Source organism: Pempheris klunzingeri, chromosome 19 (assembly GCF_042242105.1).
Source record: "Pempheris klunzingeri isolate RE-2024b chromosome 19, fPemKlu1.hap1, whole genome shotgun sequence".
NCBI classification, from domain to species: domain Eukaryota; kingdom Metazoa; phylum Chordata; class Actinopteri; order Acropomatiformes; family Pempheridae; genus Pempheris; species Pempheris klunzingeri.
In genome coordinates, this window is record NC_092030.1 from 19,732,820 (window position 1) to 19,758,169 (window position 25,350).

Sequence of the window (25,350 nt, forward strand, 5' to 3'; positions counted from 1 at the left end):
TTTCATTATCCTTTATTATTTACCAGGTATTTTATTCAGAAATAACAGAATAACAATCACTTGTCCTGTATTTTTAGTTTGCAGACATAGTCAACATTATTTGTCAAATAATAGATACAAGAAGGATGACAGCAGGGCTTGTTTCAGTGATGTTTAAATAAATCAGGGAATATAAGTGAATGATTACTCAGTAAACCGAGTAAATACCTGGTAAACAACATACTGTTTTGTGTTAAGGTTTACATGAGGACATTGGCACGCGTGTCTGGCAGTCGGAGCCCCACCAGCCCACCGCCAACCAACACGGACGATGCCAGCAGGATGGGGATGGCCTTGGTGATGCCAACCAGTGAGCCAAAGATCAGGTTGCCCAGCACCGCTGCCAGCTTACACATGGCATTACAGAAGCCGAAGCCCGTGCCCCTGAAAACAAAGAGACCAGGAAAACATGGAGGAGAGTCAGATATGAATATATGTGTGTTATTTCATTTCTGTATAACCTGAAGTAGTAACTATACTATGTATAGTATATATGTGGAAGTATCAGAAAAGGGTTCATGTTCGGTGGACTTTCTTTTCTCTTATGAGATTACATTGTTTCCCCTCAAAATAAAAAGTGTTCTAATGCTATACGGTGCAGCACTAACCTCCTGTCTGTTGGGTACAGCTCAGTGGTGACCACATCCAGGGAGTTCCAGGCGGAGATACTGAGGCCGTTGTAGAGACAGAGCATGAAGATCATCATCGACTCGCTTGTGCCGAACCAAAGGAAGAAGCAGCTGATGCCTGACAGCACCATGGAGCCTCCTGCAGGACACAACAAGACATATTTTCTACAAAATATTTCATTTACTTCACCGGAGGCCACAAAAGATATGCAGGCCAACGTCAGAAGATATTAAAAAAAAACATTCTGCAAGGCCAAACAAAAAGCCAGAGCAGGTCCAGAGAGAACGTTACGTCATACCTAACATGCTAAGGCGTCCGATTTTGTCCATGAGGAGGGCAGAGACGATGTTTCCTGGCAGCACAGCCAGTGTTCCCAGGAAGTTGACAAAATAGACCCAGTAGGCGCTGTAATCATCGTCAAATGTCATCTGACAACCTGTCTTGTTGTGGTGGAAGGAGCTGTTGATCACCCTTGAATTTGTAAGTTTGGCGTCATCAATATCTGTGAATAAGAAGAAAAAGTACTTTGTTTAATCCCTCCTGGAGAAATTCAGTCTGTGTTTAAATAATGCATTAGGATAATGTTTTATGTGCCAGGCAACTTCTACATTTAGATGAAAATCATTTCTTTCTGGGAGTTTAAATCATTGTTCCTCTGCTCTAGCTGCCACTGATATTCCAGCATATTCCAGTCCGGGTGCGTTAATCTCATTAATCTGTTTCTGATGGTGTTAAATTTGGTCTTCTTAATTTCTATTGAAGGTTTTAGGTACCTTTTAGGTTATCTTTGAGATGCAAGGCTGGAAAACCAAGCAGACAAAGCAGGCTACCGCCCCACAGGCCCCTGACATCCAGGGCATGTCCCAAAGGTGGAGCAAGGAGCTGCCACAGCTACCTCAGCGTAGGATAAAGACTGGAAACGTCCAAGAAACTGTTGTAAAACCAACATTTTTACACTGGCTTTATGCTAAGCTAAGCTACAGATGTGAGAATAGCGTCTACTGTCCCATCTAACTCTGCAAAAAGCACATAAGGGCATTTCCCAAAAACTCAAACTGCTCCTTTAATCCTATTGAGGTTTTCTGGCAAATTACAGGTTTAATAAAACTTTGCACCAGTGGATTTGCATTTTATAGATTCATTAATTCAATTTAAATGTCTGTGGGCTGTCGCTCTGAATAGAGATCATGTATTAATAAACTTCAGCAGCCGCAGCAAAGAGAAAACATTCCTTCTCTCAGCTCTGCTCTCACGACACACGACCCTCCCTTTCCCATCCTGTCTCTCCTTGTTTCTCTTTATCCTCTGCTCTCTAGAGACACATTGCTGGGGGCAAAGAGACTTCATTTCCCTTGGGGCATTACCAGCAACCTGACGCGCCCTTACTGTTACCCCGTTCAGCGCTTTCCTGAGCGCTGCAGGGAGCTATTTTTCTACCCTGTGCTCCCACAAGGTCTGATTCAGCTCCACTTCCTCTCAGAACATTTTATGCCTGTCCTGCCTTTCCCTTTTCTTCCTGCTCGTGTGTTTGTCAGCCCCAAAATGATTGGACTGCACTTTTGTAAGAGAGCCTGGATTTATTAAAGGTAGGATTTGATGTTTAGAATGCTGATGCAGCGGCCTTGGTTTGTTGTTTATAAAAACAAGACATGCTGCGATGAATTAATCAGCAAAGTGAACAGGGGAAAGCTCACTTCTGGAGGTTTGAATTCAGCTGCTCATGTTTGTGCACCTCACTGTTCTGATTCTTTTATAAACTTCTAAACCATCAGATGTAGTAAAAAGCATCACTCCAGGAGCACTTGTGTGGTAAGAAATTGCCATTTTCAGCCTTGTGCAGCCCAGCTTGGCTCAGTTTCTGTGTTAACTACAGTCGCCTGAGTTCAGAGAGGCAATCTGTGCAGGGGCAGAGAGGTTAAGCAGTAATTTAGTGGCATAAAGCAAAGCCATAAATGCTCAAGCCCATTCTTTCTTCCACAGAGGCTTGGACGTTAGACCCAAAATGAACTGTCAGACAGAGACAGAGAGTCTGAGTGAGACTTATGTGTAAGCCACCTACAGTATAATAGGATTTTCTGGGGTGGAAGGGGTGAACTCTGTGCTGGAGAGGGATGCTCTGAATGTGAGCGAGTTTTGCAGGCATCGACTCACCCGTGTTGTAAAAGAAGGAGTCCACGAAGGTGCAGTTTTTGAAGAAGGACCCGACGGTGGAGACATCTTCGAAATAGCAGTTCAGGAAAGACGAGTCGATGAACGTGACCGCCTTGAACTTCATACCGATAAACCTGGGAGGTGGAAGGGAAGGACATCGATACACAAAAAGCATCAAAAGAACAAACCAGTAAAGCAGGATTAACAAGAACTGGAAGCAAATGTGGGGATACTGAATTATTTCCCTGCTTGTTATTAAAAGCTAAATAGCTTAAAGGCAGATGCAGCAAAACCAATGACATTGTGTTTTTTTACACATCTATACTTCCTGCTTGTCAAAATCTGGCTCCTACATTACCCACAAAGCAATTTGACTGCAGACAGTACAGTACTTCACGTGACCGGCAAACAGATGAGGAAAATAGATGGGGTTCCCCTTAAGGCTTAAGTGCAAATTTGAGGTACTTGTACAGTCCAGTAGCCACCTTATATTTGTACTTCACTACAGTTCAGAGGAAAACATTGCAGGTTTTACTCTTTTAAATACATCTGCCAGCTCAAGTTAGCAGCTACAGATTACTTGAAAGATTTTACATACAAAACATTTAATCTATATCAAGCAATCAGTTCCCTCTCGACCAGCTGAGACTTTCTTACCTTTTGAATGCGTCAGTGAGAAGAATACTGTGGTATAATATGTAATGTAACAACCTGCAGTGGTCCATTCTGTCTGTCTCTACTTTAAGTGCAGCCAATTAGAGCCGAAACGATTAATCAATTAGTTGATCGGCAGAAAATCAATCAGTATCTCTTCCAAAAAAACCGGAATAATCATTTGATTTACTCTTCAAGCAGAAACACCAAAAACATTCTGGTTCCACGTCCTTAAATGTAAGGATTTGCTGCTTTTCTCAGTTTTCTATCATTGTAATTGGACTGTTTGAACAAACAAAAAGACTTTTGGAGACGTCACCTTGAGCTCTGAACTGAAACAGACATTTAATAGAGCAAATGAATGATCGGCTAATTGATAAAGTAATAGGCAGGCTGATAATGATTGATACTTTGCTAATACGTTTGTACTTTCACTTAAGTAAAGCTTTAAATTCAGGACTTTTGAGGTGGCTGCTTTTACTGAAGTAAAGAATACGAGCACCTCTTCCATCTACACTTAAAGGACCAGCACGTCCATCCTTTAGCATGGCTACCGTCATATGAGAGGGCTGGCCAGGCTGTTATTGATCTATATGATCTGTTGCATGCTGCTGTACCGTATCACGGCACTGGTTTGGATTTAATCTCTTAATAAACGTGCACTCTGCTCTCTGGTGAAGATGGAAAAGAACAAAAACAGCACATCGATATGTCTTCTCTCTGTCCTTTGTGTAAGTGAGAACCAGAATCAGGAGGAGGTGGGAAAAGATGTGTGTGTGTGTATGTGTGTGTGTGTATGGGAGAGCGAGAGAGAGAAGTCGGGAGTGAGAGAAGTGGAGATAAGCCTTTTAATTTCCTGGTGGTGTGGGAGATAAAGGAGGTAGGATTAATATTACCGGCAGCGGTGTGTTTGTGTGTGTTTGTGGGAATGACGAATAGTGCTGCTATCCCACAACGGGACAAAAGGCTTTAAACCACAACACTTCACCGAGGGAAGCTCGTAGGTTTGTGACACTGCGGCGGATTTTAATCCTTTCTTAATCATTAATCCCTTTGTCTGAGAAAGCTGTGGTCATTGGGAATATGTAAATCCAAGCACAGGTCAGTGCATGCACCCAGCCTGTACCTGTCATTTAGAAAGACCCCGTTTCTGTGGATCTGGTTCTCCAGGGTGAAGTTGAAGGTGAAGTCTTCAATGCGCTCGTTGTTGTGAATCTTCACTCTGGAGGCGTACTCGTCGGCCTGGAGGTGCTTGATGACATCCGGGAACCACACGGAGAGCCCGTAGAACCTGAACACAGCAACAGCTTCTGTCGTTAAACGGGCCACCTCTAGTTCAGCTCATCCTGGGACTGGATTCATCGCCATGTCTAACATTGGAAGAGTTGTTCTACTGGTCTCTAACTTTTAGTGTGTGATCTGAGGCTTAAAGCGTGCGTCTGTACACATGAGTATAAATACAAAAACACTGGAAACATTCCACATTACGGTCTAATATGTAGTCAGTCAAATCACATACATGCAAACAGACAGTCAAATCTTTTCTGAGTTTTTCTGGGTTTTTCCACGCTGGGGAAAAAATAATAAAATGAAAATGTCCCAGAGGTGTTCAATGTCTCCCGGCCAGGTCGCTCCTGTCACACCAGCATTAAAAATGGCAAAATTTTACAATGAAATGAATGTGTAAGTATGTACATTAATTTTTTGCATCAATGTGCTCCAGCTTCCAATAACAAGACGTCCTGACAGTGTTGACCTTTGAGGGACTCTAGCTGCATACTTCTGCATATAAACTGCCCCCTAAAAGAAGAATGACTGACTACCACTAACTGAGCAGTTCCAATCCCAAATATTTCACAGACATGCAGATGAATTAACTGTTTTACACAGAATATGTATCTGTATGTAACTGTAGTGGGAAAAAGTCCAAAGGTTCCAGCTCCAGATTCTAATCTTCTCACTCAGCGCACTGGTTGCAGGATCTTTTATGCACGAGTTAGTTTTGAGCAGCATAAAATAGAAACTACTCTCTGAATCTGAAATGGTTGAAGGTTTATTTGAAGCACTACCAACTTTGTGTCTGTATTTGGCATTACCTGGTAACAAGGCAGCTTAATGAGTGTCTGTGTTCTTATGCCCACATATAAACAAGAACAGGGGAGAAATGACACATCTGCTGAGAGGTGCAGCTAGTTTACATGCATTTTTGAGCCGGAAGCTCTGTGTTAAAGAGAAAGCAGTAAGAGCGACAGGTCAAAAAACTGAAACAAAAACAAATATGACCAGAATCAGGATATAATATGGAATAAATTATTTTTCTTGTGGTGTAACGTGGCCTCCTTTTGCCTCTTTTGCATTTTAAAAGACAGGAGACAACTTTCCAACATGCACGCACTGTAATTCATTAAAGCAGTCAGCAGAAAATAGCCACATGACACCTTCTCTCAAATAGGTTCTCTCTTTCCAATCTAACCTGTCAACATTCATCAAGAGGATGGAAGTGAGAGAGCATCTGGTTCAGTGTTAAATTCTTTACTGAAACTGTTACTAAGCCGGAGAGTAATGGTGACTTAGCGAAGTGTTACCGACAACATCATTTAACATGAATGATAATACAGAGAAGTGTAGACGTGATGCTGGAGGTGGAACAGTGAGTCTCTTACCCAAAAGACAGAGTAAACCAGACTACAGCCAGCTTCATTGTGTTGTCTTTCACTGGATAGTTGAAGCATTTCATAAAAGTCAACCAGATCTATAATAAAAGGCAAAAGATTTTTACTCAATTTGAATCTTTAACAACTTAAAATCAATACAGAACAAACCAGGACAAAACAACAACAACCAAAAAAGACACATACTCCTCTGAGCTCAGCCTTGATCTTGAAGAGGACCTTGAGTGCAGGGTTGGCTGACTCATTCTGCATCTCCACCAGCTCGTCCAGCTGCTTGGGGATTTTTATCCTGTTCACCTGCAGGGGGAGACACTGATCTGTCACCTGCCGATGGCACTGCAGCAGTGAGGGGGATGCAAGTGCGGAGGCCAGTGTGTACTCACAGTGAAGACTCTCTCCGGCTCTCCACGGGCACGCATGTTGGTGTCATGGATGTGCTTGAGCACCATCCAGGCCTCGTCATGCTTTCCCATCTAAAGGAGAGTTTAGTAGCGTTATACATGCACATGCACACACCATTAATCCTAAAGTGGCTCCAGCTAGTCAACTATAACAGAGTTTTTCCAGGGAGTCTCTTAGATTTGAACATCTTTTTATCTTCTCACTGTATCATTACTCAGGTTTGCTTTTATATTTTTAACAACACATATTTATAGTAATAGAATAAGTCGTGTTTTCATAAGTTGAAAATCACATGAATCGGAGCTCAGTCAGATGCCCAAACAATGTCCTGTGGGGTAAAACTTGAGCCCTGTATTTTTAGGCCTATATTTATTTACATCCTGACTAACTGGCACGATTAAAAGTATGCCGAACTAGCATTTATCTGTTACTGTTTGCAATGTACCCATGGATGTACATACAACTATCACTGGATTCTTTTGACGTGGAAGCAAACTTAAAAATGTGATAATTCTCAGTGAATTCTGGAGTTACAATGGGCATGTTTTTCCCATGATAGCAGATAACGATATCCTGGGAAAGTCTGACTGAATTTAACATTTAACACGTGTATGATGCATTTAAAGTACTTTAATTGCCTCCATGAGCTGTATGTTTGCAGCCACTGCTTTAGCTCCAATTGCTTTTGGTGAAATCAACAGCCAAACTACACTAAGTGACTTCTTGTTTTTGGAAAACTGTCTTACATAAAGAAAATAAATGCCACACCAACAACTCCAGTGGCATCATAATTTTATTCCACACAGGTTTTGATATTCTCTGATAGCCATAAGGATCATTATCATTGTCATTAAGGGAAATAATGGTGCTGCCAGTATCACAATATACTGTGTCTCGCTCTTACCTCCAGGAAGAAGCGGGGGCTCTCAGGCATAAAAGTGAGAGCAACCACTGCAGAGACACACGGCAGCGCACACACCACCACAAACACTCTCCAGCTGTGGAACTGGTAGGCTGAACCCATGCTGAAGCTCCAGCCTGCACAAAGAGGCAGAGAGACACATGTAGAGTCAGAAATAATGTGGTGCAGCATGTGGCTGCGAGCTCAATGCTGCTAATGTGAAAGGACATAAAACCCAAATGAAACAAACACACAGAAACTCATTTATAGCCTCTGTTTCCACTCATTTTTTAAAATTCATTTCCCCCTTCCCTTAAGGTTGAACAGACTGTAGGTTTCACGTTTCAGTCAGTTACACTGATGGACAAACATACATAACGTTTCTCTACCACAAGCTGAGGAAATTAATTAACCTGCAGGTCAGCTCCATCTCCAGTGACATCTCCACTCTTTGGCATTTGAAGATGAATAGTGTTAAATCCTTCTCTCCTATTGCTTCTCTCATTTTAACCCTCCTGCTTTCTCACCTGAATCTTTTTCTTAACTGCAACAGAAGTTAGATATTACATATTCAGTTTGCTCATGTGTTGTTACTACAGGTGGACACGACATGGCTCCTGGGTTGTCAGTAGATCCTTTCATGTTGCTATAGGATGCAATGGTTTGAGCCCAAGTTTGAATACTTCAGCACCTTTCAGAGAGATATTGGGTTTGGACTTTTCAGCACCATGGAGAGAGACGCGAAGAGTCAACTGTTATGTTCATCCTGGGAAATGTGCATGTCGAGAATTATTCATAATCCTTTGTTTAAAACAGTGTTCAATCAATTATTACTAAAATCAGGAAATATCATTTGATATTTTTGTCCCCCAAAGACGTGCCCAATTGTATTACATTACAAGAAGTACAAGGTCTCCACTCTCAGACTGGTTTGGAAAGATGTGGGTGTGTTTTACACAGTGGTTGCTGGGAAAAATATGATTTGACCGTGTTATTTTTTTGTTTTTGTGTTTATGTGGTCGTCAACTACTGGTAAACTTCACTAAACCGATGCAAAACCATTGCAAAATGACTGCATTGTCTGTTCTACTTTCCCAGTTAGTCGCAGGCATTTGCAAAATTGTTGGCAATTTTTAGGGTCGGTCTCGTGGTGATAAAGTTGAATGATTTTTTTTATTTACTGTACCAATTGTTAAAGCACCTCATTAGTTTATTTCCTGTGAGGCTAGTTTGTTGCATGTCCTCCGAAGGACACGACCCACATTTGGTTTTTCATGAAATTGTGAAAAAAAAAAAAAAAAAGGTGTGTGCTGGCTGAGAAGCACATTCAGGCGATGGAGCAAGAAATCATGAATCACTAATGCAAGAATCACTAATTAGTATTAGTGGCAGTAACGATGCTCAGTACCATCGGGAGACATAGAGAGTTATGTGTGGTAGAAACTGCTGAGTCAAGGAGTGACTTGTTCTTCTGAATGAGGCGTTAAACTGTTAATACTTAAAACAAATGTGATGCTGTGAAGGGCAGCAGACAGAAATGCATATGTTAATGTAAAGTATGTCTTAGATATATCTTAAGTGCAATACTTAAGACACTATATCCCATAGCATGTACAGCACTCTGGCGATGACTTGTCTTTTTTTCACTGCAGACATTTTAACACACTCCACTGAGCCCAAAGTCAAAAGAGTCAGAAAAAGTACAAACATTTAAGAAAGAAAACAAGTTCAGAGTGAACTTCCTCGTCTAATGCCTGCTTACATTTCATGAGTGGCTTACAGAGATGTTTATGAGCCTTTCCAATGTTCTTTGAGGGAAAAAGAAGTTGTGCTTTATTGCGAATCCTTTAAACATTATATGGTAGATTGCTGGCAAACGTCAGAGCACGTCAGAGTGACAACATGTGACAGAGCACTTTAAGCCATTTCATTTATACAGCCGTGTATTTATCAGACATAGTATGTTAGCATGGACACAAAACTGTGTGTGTGTGTGTGTGTGTGTGTGTGTGTGTGTGTGTGTGTGTGTGTGTGTGTGTGTGTGGCCTCTGGGGCTTCAGCCTGTACCAGTACAAACCTCATTAGGGGGATTATAGCTTTAATGGACTAGAGGGGATGGCTGACTGATTCAGATACTCGCTGAGATTTATGCTCCGACTCTACAGTGAGTGAGCACGCTGAGGTACACACACACACACACACACACACACAGAGCACACACACATACACTGTCCTTGGCCATCGTTCAAAGCTGTGACACAAATTTTAAAACACACACACACACACAGACTCGCACTACAACATACACACACCACATTCAAAAAACAGACACCATGACTTTTCTTGGAAATGATCAGTTCTTTTAGTGCATCACATTCATAAAGACTTTTTAAAAAAAGATGAAATCACACACACACACACACACACACACAGTTATCTGGCCTCTGTCCACCAGTCAATGCAAAGAGCACTGCGGCGGAACCTATTACCCACACACCACTGCTTCTTGGAGAAAAAATGTGTTAAAACACTGGCGTCCAATCAATTGACCTCAATTATGAGCCTCAGCCGGCACACCCTCACACACACACACACTCTCACATGAGTAAAGTTTGTGATGAGAAACAGGCAGATTTTAGATGGAAACTTATATCTTTAGGTACCTCAGAGCCAGTTAAGGCACATGACATACAAATACCTGCCTCCATGTCCTTGTGAGCCTGCACACACACACACACACACACACACACTCAGACATTCTTTTACTCATGAAACAAAATCAAAATAAAGATAAATACTGTTTGGTGTTACTGTTAGTATAGATGGAAGGGAGAGTTGACCTAAATCTTAAGGATTATAACTTTAAATGACATAATGGACAGTGGATTTATATTTTTGTTTTAACACACATCCTGTAAAATCCAAATTCTTCCCCTTTTCCTACTATGTTCTCTTCATGGGTCTTGATTTGTGGCCAGACTGAAGAAGTGTGCACTGCACCAACTACTGTTCTTTATATCCAGTGAAGGGGTATTGGTCTTGTGACTGTATTGTAGATACGGACACCACTTGGTCAAGGTGCTTAATCAGCCCGGGGCCGTGCATTATAGAGTCACACACTCCGAGAAGTGTCCCCAGAAGAGACAGCATCCTAATGGCCAGGGTCCAAGAGGAAGCTTCTTTATATCTGATCAGCATGGGCCTGAAAAGACCTTTTCTCTTCACTCATCTTTTCTGTCTTTCTTTTAATCCTTTCTCACTGTCTCTCTCTCTCTCTCTCTCTTTGTTTTTTCTCCCTGCCTCCCTTCAGCCCTCTGCTGTATCCCTTCACCTTTCGATTATCCCTGACACAGGCTACATAAATCAAGTGCTCTCTCCACCTCTCCTTCCCCCCTTGTCCTCCTAATCTCTCCCTCTCTGCTCCTCTTTCCTCGTCCACACCCTTCCATACCAGATTGATTTCAATTCGCTCATTTTGTTCTTATCCTCTGACACACACCTTCTCCGTTATCCTCCAGCTCTCCCTCACTATATTTTATGAGATTTGTTCACCAACCTTTTATTTTTCTACCTCGTATTATTTATATATATATATATAGATAAGTACTGATTATGCTTATTATGGAGATTATGCGTTGAGAACCATCATTATGTGAAGATCACAGTATAGTCCTGTGAGGTTTGGGGAATTTGGGAGTAAGAAGTTGCTGAATATTTCATCCTGCTTTGCTTTTGTTAGCTGACAGCTTGTCTGCCACACCCCTGTGTATCTTATTAAACTGATTTTGTGACCATTTTTAAAAGGCCTTCTTGTGCATATGTGCTGTGTAGGCTGACATCTGGTCTGCTGCTGCTATTGTCAGAGCCTCCACCTACACCACCAAGCTGCTCTGTGTTTGCGTACACCCTGGAGGGTCTTGATTTCTAAATTCTGCAGCATGATCAGGGAAGTATTTGCAATTCTCCCTGCATGTTATCTAAGATGCTGCGATGTATATGCATCACTACGGCAGGGAGCAAGTCAAACTTTACTGCCACTTCTATCTGCAGTTATGTTTAAACCAGTGATGCCTGTGATTCCTGACAGTGGGAGACCTCTGCAGTTCTTCTATTTCTGCTCTTTTTCTAGAATCATCCATCATTTCTTGACTGAATGTAACTAACTCAAGTACTTTTACTGGTAATAAAGGGTCCACTTACTTCTTTCGTCACTTAATACTACGCATGTTGGTCATTAACTGTACGTCTTGATGAGGCCCAGCACGACTGACATCTGCTGCTCTGTGCTGCCCGGTTTTAGTTTACTCTTCATGAGGAGCATTATCACCCTGACGATGTTCTCACAGTTACCTTGACTTGAGCTAACTGAAGCCAGTAATCTTGGTGTAATTTGAATGATGCTCAGGTTCCTACTAGTGCAGTCAGCTGAGGCGCATTACCACGATGAGGTCGTTCCTCTCATTCGCTGCTCTACAGTAGAGAAGGTCATCCGTGCTTTTATCTCCTTCACACCCAATTATTGTAATTCTCTTTATTCTGGTCTCAGCCGGTGAAACATCCACAGACAACAGCAAATATGAAACACAGTTTTGTGGCTTTTATGAGGGCACTCGAGTCATTTTACACCTTCAAAAAGAGCAAAAACAGAATGATAAGAATCAGAGATATTCCAAAACACTGGATACCATATTCCCCGTGATGCAACCCACAGCCACAGAGGTAATATGACTGTTTTCACAGGTTTAGTCTTACGAATCATGATGAGGCTACTTGATCTCAATGTATAAAATCGGTGGCATCCCCTTTTACAAGAAGAGCGCATGCTGCCTTTCATTTCTGGAATCATTTTCACACCTTATTGATGGTTAATGAAGCCTCACACGGTCGGACACCTGGTGGCCTCTGTGATCCTGTAATTTCTTGAATGTGAACATGGTGTCGCTTCTGTTTACCTCACGACCGTCGAACAAAAAGATAAATAATTGCCACCATGATTACTTTCCACAGTTGAAAAAGTGTGTAAGTGGTGTTTTAAAGCAGGTCTGGTTTCTGTCCAAAGGTTTGTACCTCAGTATTCTCTTTTAAATACAAACTCACAGCTCGTTTTTACCTCAAAGTTTTCTTTTACGTACCTCTAATTTGTCGTCATCATTTTAATTCTCATTTTAGCTGTATAATTTTTATCTCTCTCTCATTATTCCGTCTTTGTTTTTCTGTAAAGCAGCTTGTAACATAGTTTTTTTGAAAAGTGCTGCATAAATTAACTTATAATTATTGACAAAATTCTGTGATCCAACCTCCAAAGCCTACAGATAAGATCAGAAGGATGTCACTGTAACACTGATGAGGAAAAAAGTCACTAATGACTCAATAGTGCTGTTTGTCACTCATATCAGGGGGGGTGTTGTTCTGACTGTGCGTTAGGTGAGACTCAGTTGTCACTCACCATAGTGTGGGATGATGGCCCAGGCCATGGCGGAGGCATAAATTCCTCCGATCATCCAGAACATGCACAGCCAGCTCAGATGCTCTCCTCTCTTCTCCCGAGCCAACACCTCCGCAAAGTACGAGAACACTATCGGTACTGCTCCCCCGATCCTGCAAACACAGTTCACCGTAATGAGCTGCTTCAGTCGGCAGCCTTCGTTTTAATTTTATGAATGTGTGTGATGACAAACAATTCATGAACACGCACAACAGGTTTATGGTTACAGAAAATCATTTGCTGTTGCATTTCTCAGTTTGTCACTTTGAAAGAAAGATTAGCACATGAACTGTGAATGTGGAGCTCTCATTAACTCATTAGCCCCTCTGACAAAATGCTGTACAACAATTTAAACAGATAACTTATGATTATGCACAAAGCCTTTGAGCATGTTAGATATCAACTAATGGCTCGAACCTTCAGCAGGCTACCACGTGTAGAATAATATGATAACAAGACATTCAATCATGTGACGAGAAATGAAAAAGCACCACACTTTTGCACACAGGATATTACAAATGAGTAGTTTGATCTTTGATGCATCTTCACTTTTCCTTTTCCCCAAACGTGCTTGTTCCATTAGTGCACGGAAACAGGAGGACTGTGAGTAAATGTTTTCCCTGTAACGAGAACGTCTTACTTAATACACAGTCGACCCATGTGACCACAGTTACATAATGCCATGTCACTCTGTTAAAGCGATGTGTTGAACTGGACCGTCAGTGAGGTGTCGAGCCGAGTCAGCAGGAGCCCATCTGTGTCTGCAGTGACTCTCCCTGGTTTGTTTCACAGCTCCAGAGTTTCAAAGAGAGAAACAAAATGCCAAGTAACTAGTAAATAAGTAACACACAGCGTCTTCAGTTTCAGTGGATGCAACATATAGTAATATCAGCTCGGTGCAGACAACATGGAAGCTGAGTTTGTTTTTATTGTGTTGAGTATGCATTATTCTCTATGGTAGTTTCTGATGCACTACATTGTGAGATGGTCTCCCTCATGTGGGAGGGCACAAAATCAGGTTTTGTAGTTGTGGTTGCAGCTCTGTTTTGATCACTGAGCTTCATACAGTCTGTGGCTTCAACAGATTGTAATATAATGCTCTGTGGGCCATATCCCCCCTGTCTGGAGGCTCTTTATCTACAATATGTTTAGTTTCAGTTGTTTACTTACACACAAAAAGTCCAAATCATCCATAGGTCAACATAATGTTGCATCTCAGCCGGCAAACTTGAGCAGCCAACTGTGACATTTTGATTTGCAACTGTGTCTATGCACTTTGAGCTAATTCAAACATTTTAAATGTGAGGCAGATGGCAGAGACTGAGCAAAAATATCTATATTACACAAACCAATGCATTTGAATGTAGTCTGAATGTAATTCGGACTCTGGATTCTTCTTGTTAGGACGTCCGCTCCCTCCGTGTTTCAAATTAGTTTGACTTTAGGAAGGAAAAATATAGATTTCAGATAAAATACATGCAATCTAAATCAAATTTTCATTTCAACATTGTTTTATGAAGACTTGTCCTTAATTAAGATTTGATCCCCTATAAACTATTAAGCCATTAATCTAAGAAAGTCACTGAAACTCAGTTTTAATCTCCTTTTTCCTCTTTCCTATTTGTTGAGACTGTTTATGGTTGCGAAGTTAATGAGGTATGGAAAATCTAAATGAAACAGAATCTAGTCAAACTTGCAGCATCGCTTGATGTCATATTTTATTTTTTTCTCTCTGATCAAGGTTGTTAAAAAGATGGAAAACCCTCTGAAATCTGTTCAGGCGCATTTACACAAAAATGCTACATACTCCCAAAGGTTTATGTACAGTCACAAATCTCCTTTTATCCTCACCATAAATATGCACCTACACACAGATTGAGAATTAAGTGATGAAGTAAAAGTTAAAGCTACTAATTAAGCATTTAAAGCAAAGCTGTTTAGATAGAAGCTGTTTTTTAGGCAAAGATATTTGTAAGTACGCTGACAACACACTGGACCTGCGGGTTGAATAACGGATGATATCAAATACATTTTAGGATTCTCTTGCACAGCAGCCTGTAGGAAGCGTTTTCTTACTCTTTCTTGGTTTTGGCAGCTCTTTCCAGAAGAAGTAATGTTTTCTGAGTCAATCACATGAATCGCTCATCACAAACTTACTCATATTGAAATTTTAAAGGTAAAATCTCAATATTATGCTTGTTTCATAAAGCTTCCAGCATTTGACGTTTGATATAGAATGACCTTTATAAGTCAAATATGAGGAGGAAAGTCAGATCGCCGAGATGGGAGAGCGTTTCATATATCAAGGATCTGGGCAGCCAAGCAGACTGTGCTGAAATGCACAGATGTGCATCTACTGGCTCATTTCTGCAAACGTTTTTGGTTTGCTTTGTTCCTTTTACCCCCACTCTCAGGGGATGAAGATGGGCTGGTGCCAGGCAGTTAGAATAACCTCATGTTGTGTGCTTTGACTTTGGAGGAGAGGGAGACAGCAGGGGAACCGGTGGGAGGACAGATCAGATTAGAGAGGACGAAGACCTCAGAAGGGCTTCAGGCCCTCAGACGCACTGAGGAGGACGAGGTGTACAGTGAGAAAATACTCAAGAGAGGAGAAGAGTGAACTCACCCAAAGCCAGACACCATGCGACAGAGGAGGAACATACTGTAGCCTTGGACAAAGGAGGAGAGGAAGGCGAAGAAGCCATTGACAGACATGGATATCAGCAGGCACTGTTTACGGCCCACCTTGTCTGACAGGCCGCCCCAAAAAAAGGCTCCAAACATCATCCCCAGATACACAATGCTGCCTGGAAACAGGGAGGGAGGGGGGGGGCACAGGGGGACAGAGAAAGATGTAAATGATTTCAACCATCTGGAGTCAAATGTTTGTTAGAGAAACTGCTGAGTGAATAAAACACATATTACACTTTGCAAAGAGGAGACAAGTTTGCACTCGCAGTCATTCGTGCATGCAGCTCACATAGTGTAGCATTCAAATTCAAACAAAAGGCAGAGAACCAGGCAGCTGGGCTCTCTGCACCAAATCTGACTGGTGCTGCTGTGGGGTTTTTTCTTTTTCTTCGGAGGAGTGCAAATACTGATATTTTAGTCACTGGGAAAAAAAAAAACCTGGTTGCATTTCATCCGTTTGTTAAGATAAACACGTAGGAGTCAAAGATCCATTTGACTGAACTGGAAATGTGACAGTTTCTGGTGCTCTTTGGTGGGTAAATTACATAATGGTGACACTTCTGACACTAAGTGACTTGCAGACACAATGCCTTGAATGAAGAAAACCATAGCTGTACTGTTGTACCTCTGGCTACAGACATTATCATAGCTTGGTGCCTCAGTGTGTCACAGTGGGAACTTTATTTTACTATTAGATTGGTCTGACACCTGGTGACACAGCAGATATCAGTAGTCAAGTGCTGACACACACACACACACACATATATATATATTGTACATGATATAGAGTTACACAAAAAGACACACACAGCTACTAAACATGAGCTGAGGCATTAAGTGGTGCTTTCCGAGTGCATCAGTGGAGAAACAGAGCTCAGGCCGAAATTGGTTGTGTTATTGCCCAGCTATCGACAGAACGCCGAGAGGTCACATACAATGGAAGTGTGTGTAAATGGCAGGGCTGGAGTCAATTAACTCAACACTGTGCGCCAACTCGAGTGTGTTTTGATGGGACTGAAGGTGTAGTTTTCCCTTTCCTAACCTTGTGACAGTCACTGTGGGTGACTTCAGGCTAACTCCACCATCCATTGTGCACAGACATTGTGGAACCACATTGCGTGATAAAGCTGCGCCGTAAATGGATTAAGTTACAGCAGCTGCTGTTAGATTGTAAAGATAATAAAGGGCATAAATACAGGCTTCATTTAGCATTGGAGATGTGTGTGCACTTCATTTATCTATTGGATGTTATCTGATATGGTAATTTGATATGTCTTTAGTAACAGCTGTCTGTAAACCGAATATCTCTTGCAGTATAATGAATATTTGACTCCAGTTTAATTCTATCAGACTGAAACGACTGTCCAGTAACTGATATTTGTTAAAGTGACAGCGGGGGAAACAGAGCAGCCGTTGACCTCGCAGCCCTGTTCTTAAAGTCCAGTCATTCGTCTCTTGCTGCTGCTTTTTCCGCAGGAAGTCGGGGTCATTTCTCTTCCTGTCTCTGGCAACATGCAGCAGAAAGGAGGGGTTGGTGGAGAAGGGTGGGGGTTGTCAGGCCAGTAAATAATCCACTCTACTCTCTACGTGCTAATAAAAATGCTAATGCGGCTGGAGGGGGAGATGCGATTGTTTGACGAGGCGGCACTGTAAAGAACGCAGACAGAGCAAAGGAAGCCTTTTCTTCTTTCTTCCTCTTGCTTTTTTCTCCCTCCCTCACTGTGTTTGAGGTGATGGGACAGATACGCTGAAAGTAGAAGGTCTTATCAAGCTGCGCAGACATGATGCTGAGAGCTAGTGATTCATTACAGGTGACAGGCACTGGATCTATCTATGCACAGCTACTGCAGAGAAGGCTATCCTATAGGCAGCAGGACATAAAGAGCAAACCACGCTACCGCTAGCTTACAAATATCAAACTGAATATCAAAACCGCTGCATTCTGCACAAACTGCTGACATCTTTTGATTGGTGTAGCTACACACAAGCAATGCATCTGAACGCATGTTCTCAAGAAGATGCTATCTGGTAACAGCAGCTCATTTGTTTTATGGCTCCCCGTACACAGGGTGTGTATCTGTAATAAAGGGGGAGGGTGGTGGTGGTGATGGGGCATCTGAGACGCAGTACGAATCTTTCTGAAATTGAATTGGGGTTCAAACTCGGGTCAGACCTTAAAACCTCCACTTGCCTCAAGACCGCGGGGCTTTTATGTAAATTAGAGATGGTCAGTTAAAAGCAGTGGAGCGCAGAGACAATAGCTGTGTTCAACTGTTTGGCCTCATGCAGGTATGATGTCCACCAACAAGACCTGCCATCAACCTCGAACTGATTCATCCTTTAATAGCACAAACACCAGGCCACTAAATATGAGTTAGATGTTGTGTGTGTAAATGTATACTGCACTTAAAAAAGTAAAGGTATATAGATAATGTTATGAATACACCATTCATCTGGAATAAATAAGACAAGTGCATCTTTGCTTACAGAGAGAGTGCTGTGCTTTGGAAAGTCTACAAGAGCCACATGATTAAATCATTTTATAACGATTCAAGTTAGCAAAGGGTTTATCAGAAGTTTTTGGCTTTTTGCACGACACTGAGCAGCTTTTACTAAAATGAACGTGACGCTGTGTTCAGTTCTCTGTACAGATCCATGGTGTCTGCAGGCTGTATGTCAGCACAGCAGTCCGCCATCAGTCTCCACACATCAGAGTGTGTTCAGCCACAGTGCTGCTTTGTGGTCACCCACATTCTCAGAGCGCATGTTAGTGTGTGTGTGTGAGAAAGGGGTAAATGTCGACGTAGTATAAAGTGCTTGAGTGGTCAGAAAAGTAGAAAGGCACTGTGTGAATACAAATATACGCAAATAAATAATTAGAATTTCAGTGAATCAGTCCTTTTAACACATTAAACACAATCTCAGTAAAGTTGTGCTGAGCCCACCTGAACTGGAGTGCTAATCTTCTTCTTTAGCAGCAGCTCCCGGCAGACAGTGTCTATGCTCTTTTTAACGGTACACTGTGCAGCTTTCCTCTGCATCCAGAGGGATTATTTCAGCTAACTTCTTAAATTGTCTCCATCAGTCTCCAAGCATGCTGCTTCTTCACTCTACAGTAATTAGCTCTAATGTGCGAGTGTAATTCTCTCTAGGCTGTTTTTGTGTCCACGCGGCCATGCCGTGTCCAGACATGGATGAAGAGAGCGGCTGCAGACAGACAGACAGACAGACAGATGGCAGTCAGCGGAATCGAGCGCTAATTTCCTCAGCTGGAACATTCAGGACATTATGTGAGAGCGTCAGGATTTCAACAGATGAGGGGAGTCCCAGAGGACTGTGTTTGATTGACAGGCGGGTTACAGCAGGGAAGACGAGCAGAGGGAGGTGAGGCAGGAAGTGAGGGAGGGAGGGGAGAGTAGACCCCAGGGGGGAGCAAAGCACATTCCTTGAGAATTAATTACATCAGCATTTGCTGATTGGTTTTTATAATGGTGGAGTTCACTCACAACAGATGTTTGTCTCATTTAAGATCATCCACTGTACATGTTTACAGTATTCTGCTTAAATTATCTTCAGGCCAAGAAATAGTCACCTGATACAAACACAGTCACACATGTTTCACACAGAGACAATCAGATATCATAAAAGGCAAAATGACGAATTCTACACTCCAACAGGATGAGTTTAGGATCCGTCAGAACTTTTGTGCCCAGCTGCAGAATGAAGACTGTAAATATTCCCTTCTCTGATTTGGAGGGAACAGAAACTTTATTTCTCTGTTTTTATTCCACATTTTTCAGAGAATATGTGAAGAGAATGAAAAGCATCCATTCTCACAGTAGCTGGAGGATTTTCAGTTGTGAATTATGTCTGTCTGTTTTTTGGGGTGATTAAATCAAATCAATAGTAACTGATAAAGCCAGAATTATTTGAAACTCCTTCAAGTGGGACTGATTTTTAACTGTTGTCCAACATCTCACTGTCGGTAGAAACAAAACATGTCCAAGTTGAGGCATTCAAGTTGCCTCCATGTTGCATCAATGCTACAACATTTCCATTCAGTGGTAAGAACAGGAAAGACTCATGTTTTTTAAATTTGCTCACACATTATTCCAAGATGATTAACTCAGTTTTTCTGTTCATTTTAATTGGTTATTTGATGCTGTAAAGGGGGGGTGTCATGGGTTAACCCAACTCTGTGATGTAGTCATGCATGTGCATGGGTGGGATCTCAATACCATCTAATCACTGTGGCTCTAAATTACGTTGCCGGCGCAAGATAGCAGCACCCGTTTCCAGGGATATTTTGGCTTCATGTTTGTACAGTGGGAGGAAGTAGAGACATGTCGTCTATATTCATATGCAGTCTGTGGTCTAGACTGAAATATCTCACGATATCTTTTCCACATTTCCTCTAGCATCACCACCAGCTCCGAATTATCACTGTGATGTTTCTCAGCATTTAAATCGGCTGACACAAAGTTTCATTCAAACATTCACGGCCCTCAGATGATGAACCCTCTGACACTGCTGATCCCCTGACTGTTCCTCTATCTATCTCTATTAGCACTATCATGTGCATGTAGCATTTAACTCATAGCACCACTGTGTTTAACTACAGCCTCTCAGAGCCTCTAGCGTGGCTGTAAAATGTTTGTGTTGTTTTGATATAATTGCCAGCGATGCAGCCATTTTGACAGCCATCAGTGTTTTGACACTTCAGTAGTTCTTGGGAGATATTCAGAAATTCTCTTTGTCTCATTCTCATAAATATAAATGCGTACATGAATGTTTTTTTTGCTAACGGCTGCTCATATTTACAATATGACCCAAATCTAGCATCAAAACACTGTATTATTCATAAATTATGTGTTTATTATCTTCTATCTTCCACTCAAAACTCAGACTATTAAGATTTCACTTTGTAGATAATAATAGTGCAGATAATGATGCATGTATAATGTATGTTGGGTGCACCAGCTGGAACAATTTACAAACGGCATTGATCTTTTGTTCTACATGTGGTTATTTGTTGGGTGAACTGATCAGTCCGTTACCAGTCAATAAGGTTTAATGCATCATCATCAGCATATTGACAGAGATGATTCAGCTCCTTGTTCAATACTCCACACTACAAGAAACACACAACGACTCAATCATGTTTTGTGGCGAATCCACATTGACTTGGGACCCCTTTGCCTGGACAGTGAAAGGGTGAATAGATCTGTGGTGGTGTTTGTCCTGCAGGAGAAAGGGAGGAGGACAAAGGATGAAGAGATGGTAGCAAATGTTGTTGTTCCTGAATTTTTTTTCTTTTTTTCAAATTAACCTCGGGCTGCAGCAGAGCCTATTCATTACTGGTTAAAAAGACTGGCATCAATTACACAGAGCTCCTCCATGCAGACCCTCGTGGTCTTCACTCTGTGCTACACCTGCAGCACGGCTTCACGCCAGCTAGCACGCATTTCACCGAACATCCTCAAAACGCTAACTGTGGTGCAGGAAACCACCTGCAGACAAATTACAGCCACATGTGGTGGGGGGAGAAAAGAGAGGGGAGGGCATTGGTTGGAAGTGTGTGAAAGCAGCGCTCTCCCTCTCCCTCTCCCTCTCTTTCTCCTGGGAGGTACGTGAGCCAGTCTACCATGGCTAAACTGCAGTGAAGCACAATGCTGCAGAGATTAACTCTATCTTCAGATCGCCTGCATGGCTATGAGACAGAGTGTAAGAGAGGGATTACAGCAGGAGGGTAACAGAGAGGACAGACGAGAGCACGGAGGGGAAAAAACCTGGAACATCCCATATCTGGATAGCATCTCACCTTGTGTACAGTATTAAAGGGAAAGCCAGGCGTAGTATATGGAGTAGATCATGAAAGAAAGGAAAGTAATACAGTTGTATACTAAAATGTTAATGTAATATTTTAGTTCCTTTTTAAAAGATCCAGTCGGCCACTTTGGAAGATGTACCCCCATTTTATTTAGTGCTTTACTAACCAGTGAATTGTCTTTGGTAGTTACGTGAATGTGAATGTGCTGCTTAGAAAAAGGTGATTTTTCACAATGAGAAGAAATAATTCAAACTTTTTCACACTAATGAAAACGATGAATAATAAAAGAGGATGATTTCCATATCCTGCATTTTTCTTGAATATGATTTAAAACAGTTACTGTGAGTGTTGTTCATTGCTGATGCATTATAAAACAATGTCTCCAAATAATTTCAGATTAAAGAAGTCAGTATGCTTCAGACATTTTTGCTTTTAGATCTGTTTGAACAACACTTTGCATGTATTTCCACCTTAAGCATACCCAGGGGGATTTCAGTAGCTCTAAAATTTACTCAGGACAGTTTTTGCTACGTTTGATCACTTTCAATCCTTCAAAAGAAGCAGTCTTAGAAGTCTCACCAGCTCTCACTTCTTTATACCGAGGCAATATAACACTGAAACTTCCCAGCAGTAGCTCTGACTGATCTGACTGATTCAGCTGCACATGGCTGGAAAACCCCTTTCTACCTATTTTTCTGTGAGGTACTGATGTAACATACTGTACAGAACATGATCAAGTCTGCTGCTGTAGATGCACTGCTACTATCATCATCATCATTATGGCTGTACTAGCACTTTAATTTAGCAAGTTGTGCTCCTATGCACGTATGCTGTACTTTAATTATTTGCAATAAGGAATCATTTAATGTAAATTTATTATGCACTATTATACTCATAATGATTCTACAAAGCCACTTACTGGTTACAACAGTTGGCCATGCAGTGCAATTTCAGCTAAAGATTGTGCTGTAACCAAATCTGACTGTGCTGCATGATGAATCTGTATAACTTTCTCTATTTTCTTATTTCTCTAACTTGTTTCCAGTGTCTCTTTCCAGCTAGATGTCCGTTGAAGAGGCTTTTAATGACCCGTTAAAAAGTCGCAGACCTTCAGAGAGAAACTGTGGTTAAAAACACCGATCAGTTCTGTTGTGTAAGGTTTATTCTGCTGTGTGTCCACAAGCGAGCACACACACACGCATACTTTATTTATGTGGTGTTTGAGTGAGCCGGTAAAATGAGTCACTCTTTCTATTCTCTCCATCCTGTCTCCCACTGAGAGATGAGTCAGAAAACGGGTGAAATCTGGGTGAATAATAAACTATCCTGCTCCCCCCAAAAAAACCCAAACAAGGACAGCATTCTCTTTTTGGTTATAAAACCACACAATCATATTGTGACAAGACAAAAAAGGTGTTTAGTTTTTCTTTTAATCTTTGTATGGGAAGTGACTAATGTTTTAATTTAACACCGTGCATGGGCACAGCGTACTGAGAAACATGGCCAGTGTTGTGCTGCTATTTTCGATGATAGTGAGAGAAATAATGAAGCCGAATCCCACACAGCGCACATTCAGCAACGCAGACACATTAGTGGCATAAACACACAACTTTTCCCGAGTGTTGGAGAGATCCATCTGGCGTAACACACCTCCTACTCATGTATCCAAATACCTGGTGCCATGACAACCCACTGGCGAGCTCCTAAAGCAACGAGATTACAGTCGATTTGTGTCACCCACCAGTGCTCTCCCCGCATGTCAGAAATAACACACATCATTAGCAGGTCGCTAGCAGGGACACCCAAATATTTATACCAAGCTGCAACTTCATTTATTTTACCCCCCCCCCCCCCCATCTAATATATAAGTGCATCAATCAGAATCCATTCCCATGGCGGCAAAGTCGGCTCTCTGCTGCATTAATGGCTTCTGGGAGAAACACCAGCTGAATTTGAGATGGCTCACTACACCTAAAGGTCTGGTTTTCTCACCGTCAGTTACCATTCAGGTGGTCAGGATGTCGACTGTGTGACACTCGCACTATTCTTGGTAATAAATCTAAATCTCAGACGGTTGACAAACACAGATGCGGAACATGCCTGGTATAGTGAAGTGCTTCGAGTTTTCACTCAGTAAATCAATACACACACTGGCTGTAACCTGCTTCCATCTTGTTGTGTTTGGTTGTCACTTTCAATGCTTTGTTAACCAATCAAGGTATGTTTTTGTAAATTCTGTAAGTTCAAGGCTTTAAAGTCAAATGCTTGAACATGAATCTGCTTCATTGGGACTGTGAGGGTGAGGTTTGACAGGGCAAGGACTGAAGCACAAGCTGCAATCATTTGAAATAACCAACTGTTATCCCCCATCGTCCCTATTAAGAAGTTGATTGAGAAAATATGGCTTTTAAAGAGTAACAATATCAGGATGGAGTACACTTCTACATCACTGCAGCCAGGTGAGGAGGAGTCAAACCAGGGGAAGTCAGCAAAAACAAGATTTTCAAGGGGTGTTAAGATGCTTGTTAGACTTCTACACTTCATCCCGCCTCCTCATATGTCAGACATGTTCCCTGCCTGCTGATAGAAGGGCGTCAGCACCAACAGGTGAGAGACGGCAGTGTTTGTAGTGTATCTGTGTTAGAATAAAGCTCAGAAAAGTGTGGATGCTTAATTTAATCCGCTGTAACGCAAATCCTTACCAAGCCACCCGGCACCAGAGTTGGGGACGCACATGTCCGTCTCAGCACTGGGTAGGACGAAGCCCACCACGAACACCTCCACGCCGTCTGACATGAGCGCCAGCCCGAGCACAAAGAACAGCTGCCACTGGAATCTCCCGTGGCCACACTCCTGCATGATCAGCTCGTACTGCTGGGCAAGCTCCTCCTCGTCTGCCTGTCTCTCATTTTCCAGCTCCTTGCGGCTCTTTAGGCTGTCAGAAACCGGTTGGCCCAGCGCCACCTGACCGTCCCGCGGCTTCCCATCATTGTAGGCCGGCACGCCTTGGTACTCCCCCTCGTAGATCTCATCTTCATCGTCGTGGCCCTCTGTGGCGTCACTGGAGGCCCCGTCCTCATCGTTGGCTGCGTTGTCAGCGTAGTGGCCGTCTTGCTGACCGTAAGTGTTGTAGTTGTTCTCCTCTTCGTCCTCGTTCTGGAAGCGGTTGTAGCTGCGATGAGTTGAGTATTCATCTGACGCACGATCAACAGCTTTGCTGAAATTTTTGGAAGCATGTCTCTTGGCTTCTTTAGCGATGTCCTTGGCACCTTTAGCCAAGGAAGTCCTATTGTTTTGCGTTTCATCCATTTTGGCAGGAGGTTAGCCGGCACTAAAAGTCTTTTAATTCAACTCTGTGGAGCTTTTATTCCACCAGGTGCCACAACTGTAAGCTACCTACGTTCTCTTTCCCTTCTGGTCTTCTACCCCCGGACAGAGCAAGATGTGAGGCAGTTTATTAGTGCAGAAAAGCCACTTAGCTGCCAGGAAACTAATGATTAAGTAATGATGTCTAATTCCATTGGATGGGAGTAGCCAGACAGTGCTGAAATGGAGACAGCTGATGTCAAATTGGGAAGCTCCTCAGTCCCGTCAGAGCTCAGGAGAGGAGGCCGTCAGCCTGTGGGGACAGAAAGAGAAAAGCAAGTTTAGCCTGATGAAAAGCTGTCTGTCACAAATACTTGAATGCAGTATTTCTTGGCACACTGAAAAAACTTCAAAGGAACATTTCGACACTGACACTGCCAACCGTCCCACTGAGGCTGATACAAACTGCAATTTACCAATGAAGTGGAAATGTTTTACTAGGAGAGAAATAACACAAGAAAACGATTCATTGAGAACAAACTGTGCAAAGTCATTGAGTATTTTCAGACATCATCATCAAATGTGACCA

At 42.2% G+C, this 25,350-nt stretch overlaps 1 protein-coding gene across 1 annotated transcript; it reads right to left on the reverse strand.

The window, feature by feature from the left end:
* Positions 1–239: 239 nt before the first annotated feature.
* LOC139218904 (synaptic vesicle glycoprotein 2C-like) lies at positions 240–24,764 on the reverse strand. Its single transcript, XM_070850649.1, has 12 exons — positions 24,158–24,764; positions 15,561–15,741; positions 12,896–13,047; positions 7,453–7,586; positions 6,530–6,619; positions 6,333–6,443; positions 6,138–6,226; positions 4,601–4,765; positions 2,821–2,954; positions 968–1,171; positions 648–807; positions 240–423 (listed from the first exon to the last, which is right to left on the reverse strand). Exons 1-12 carry the CDS (start codon positions 24,762–24,764, stop codon positions 240–242), a joined length of 2,211 nt encoding a protein of 736 aa, XP_070706750.1.
* Positions 24,765–25,350: the final 586 nt, after the last annotated feature.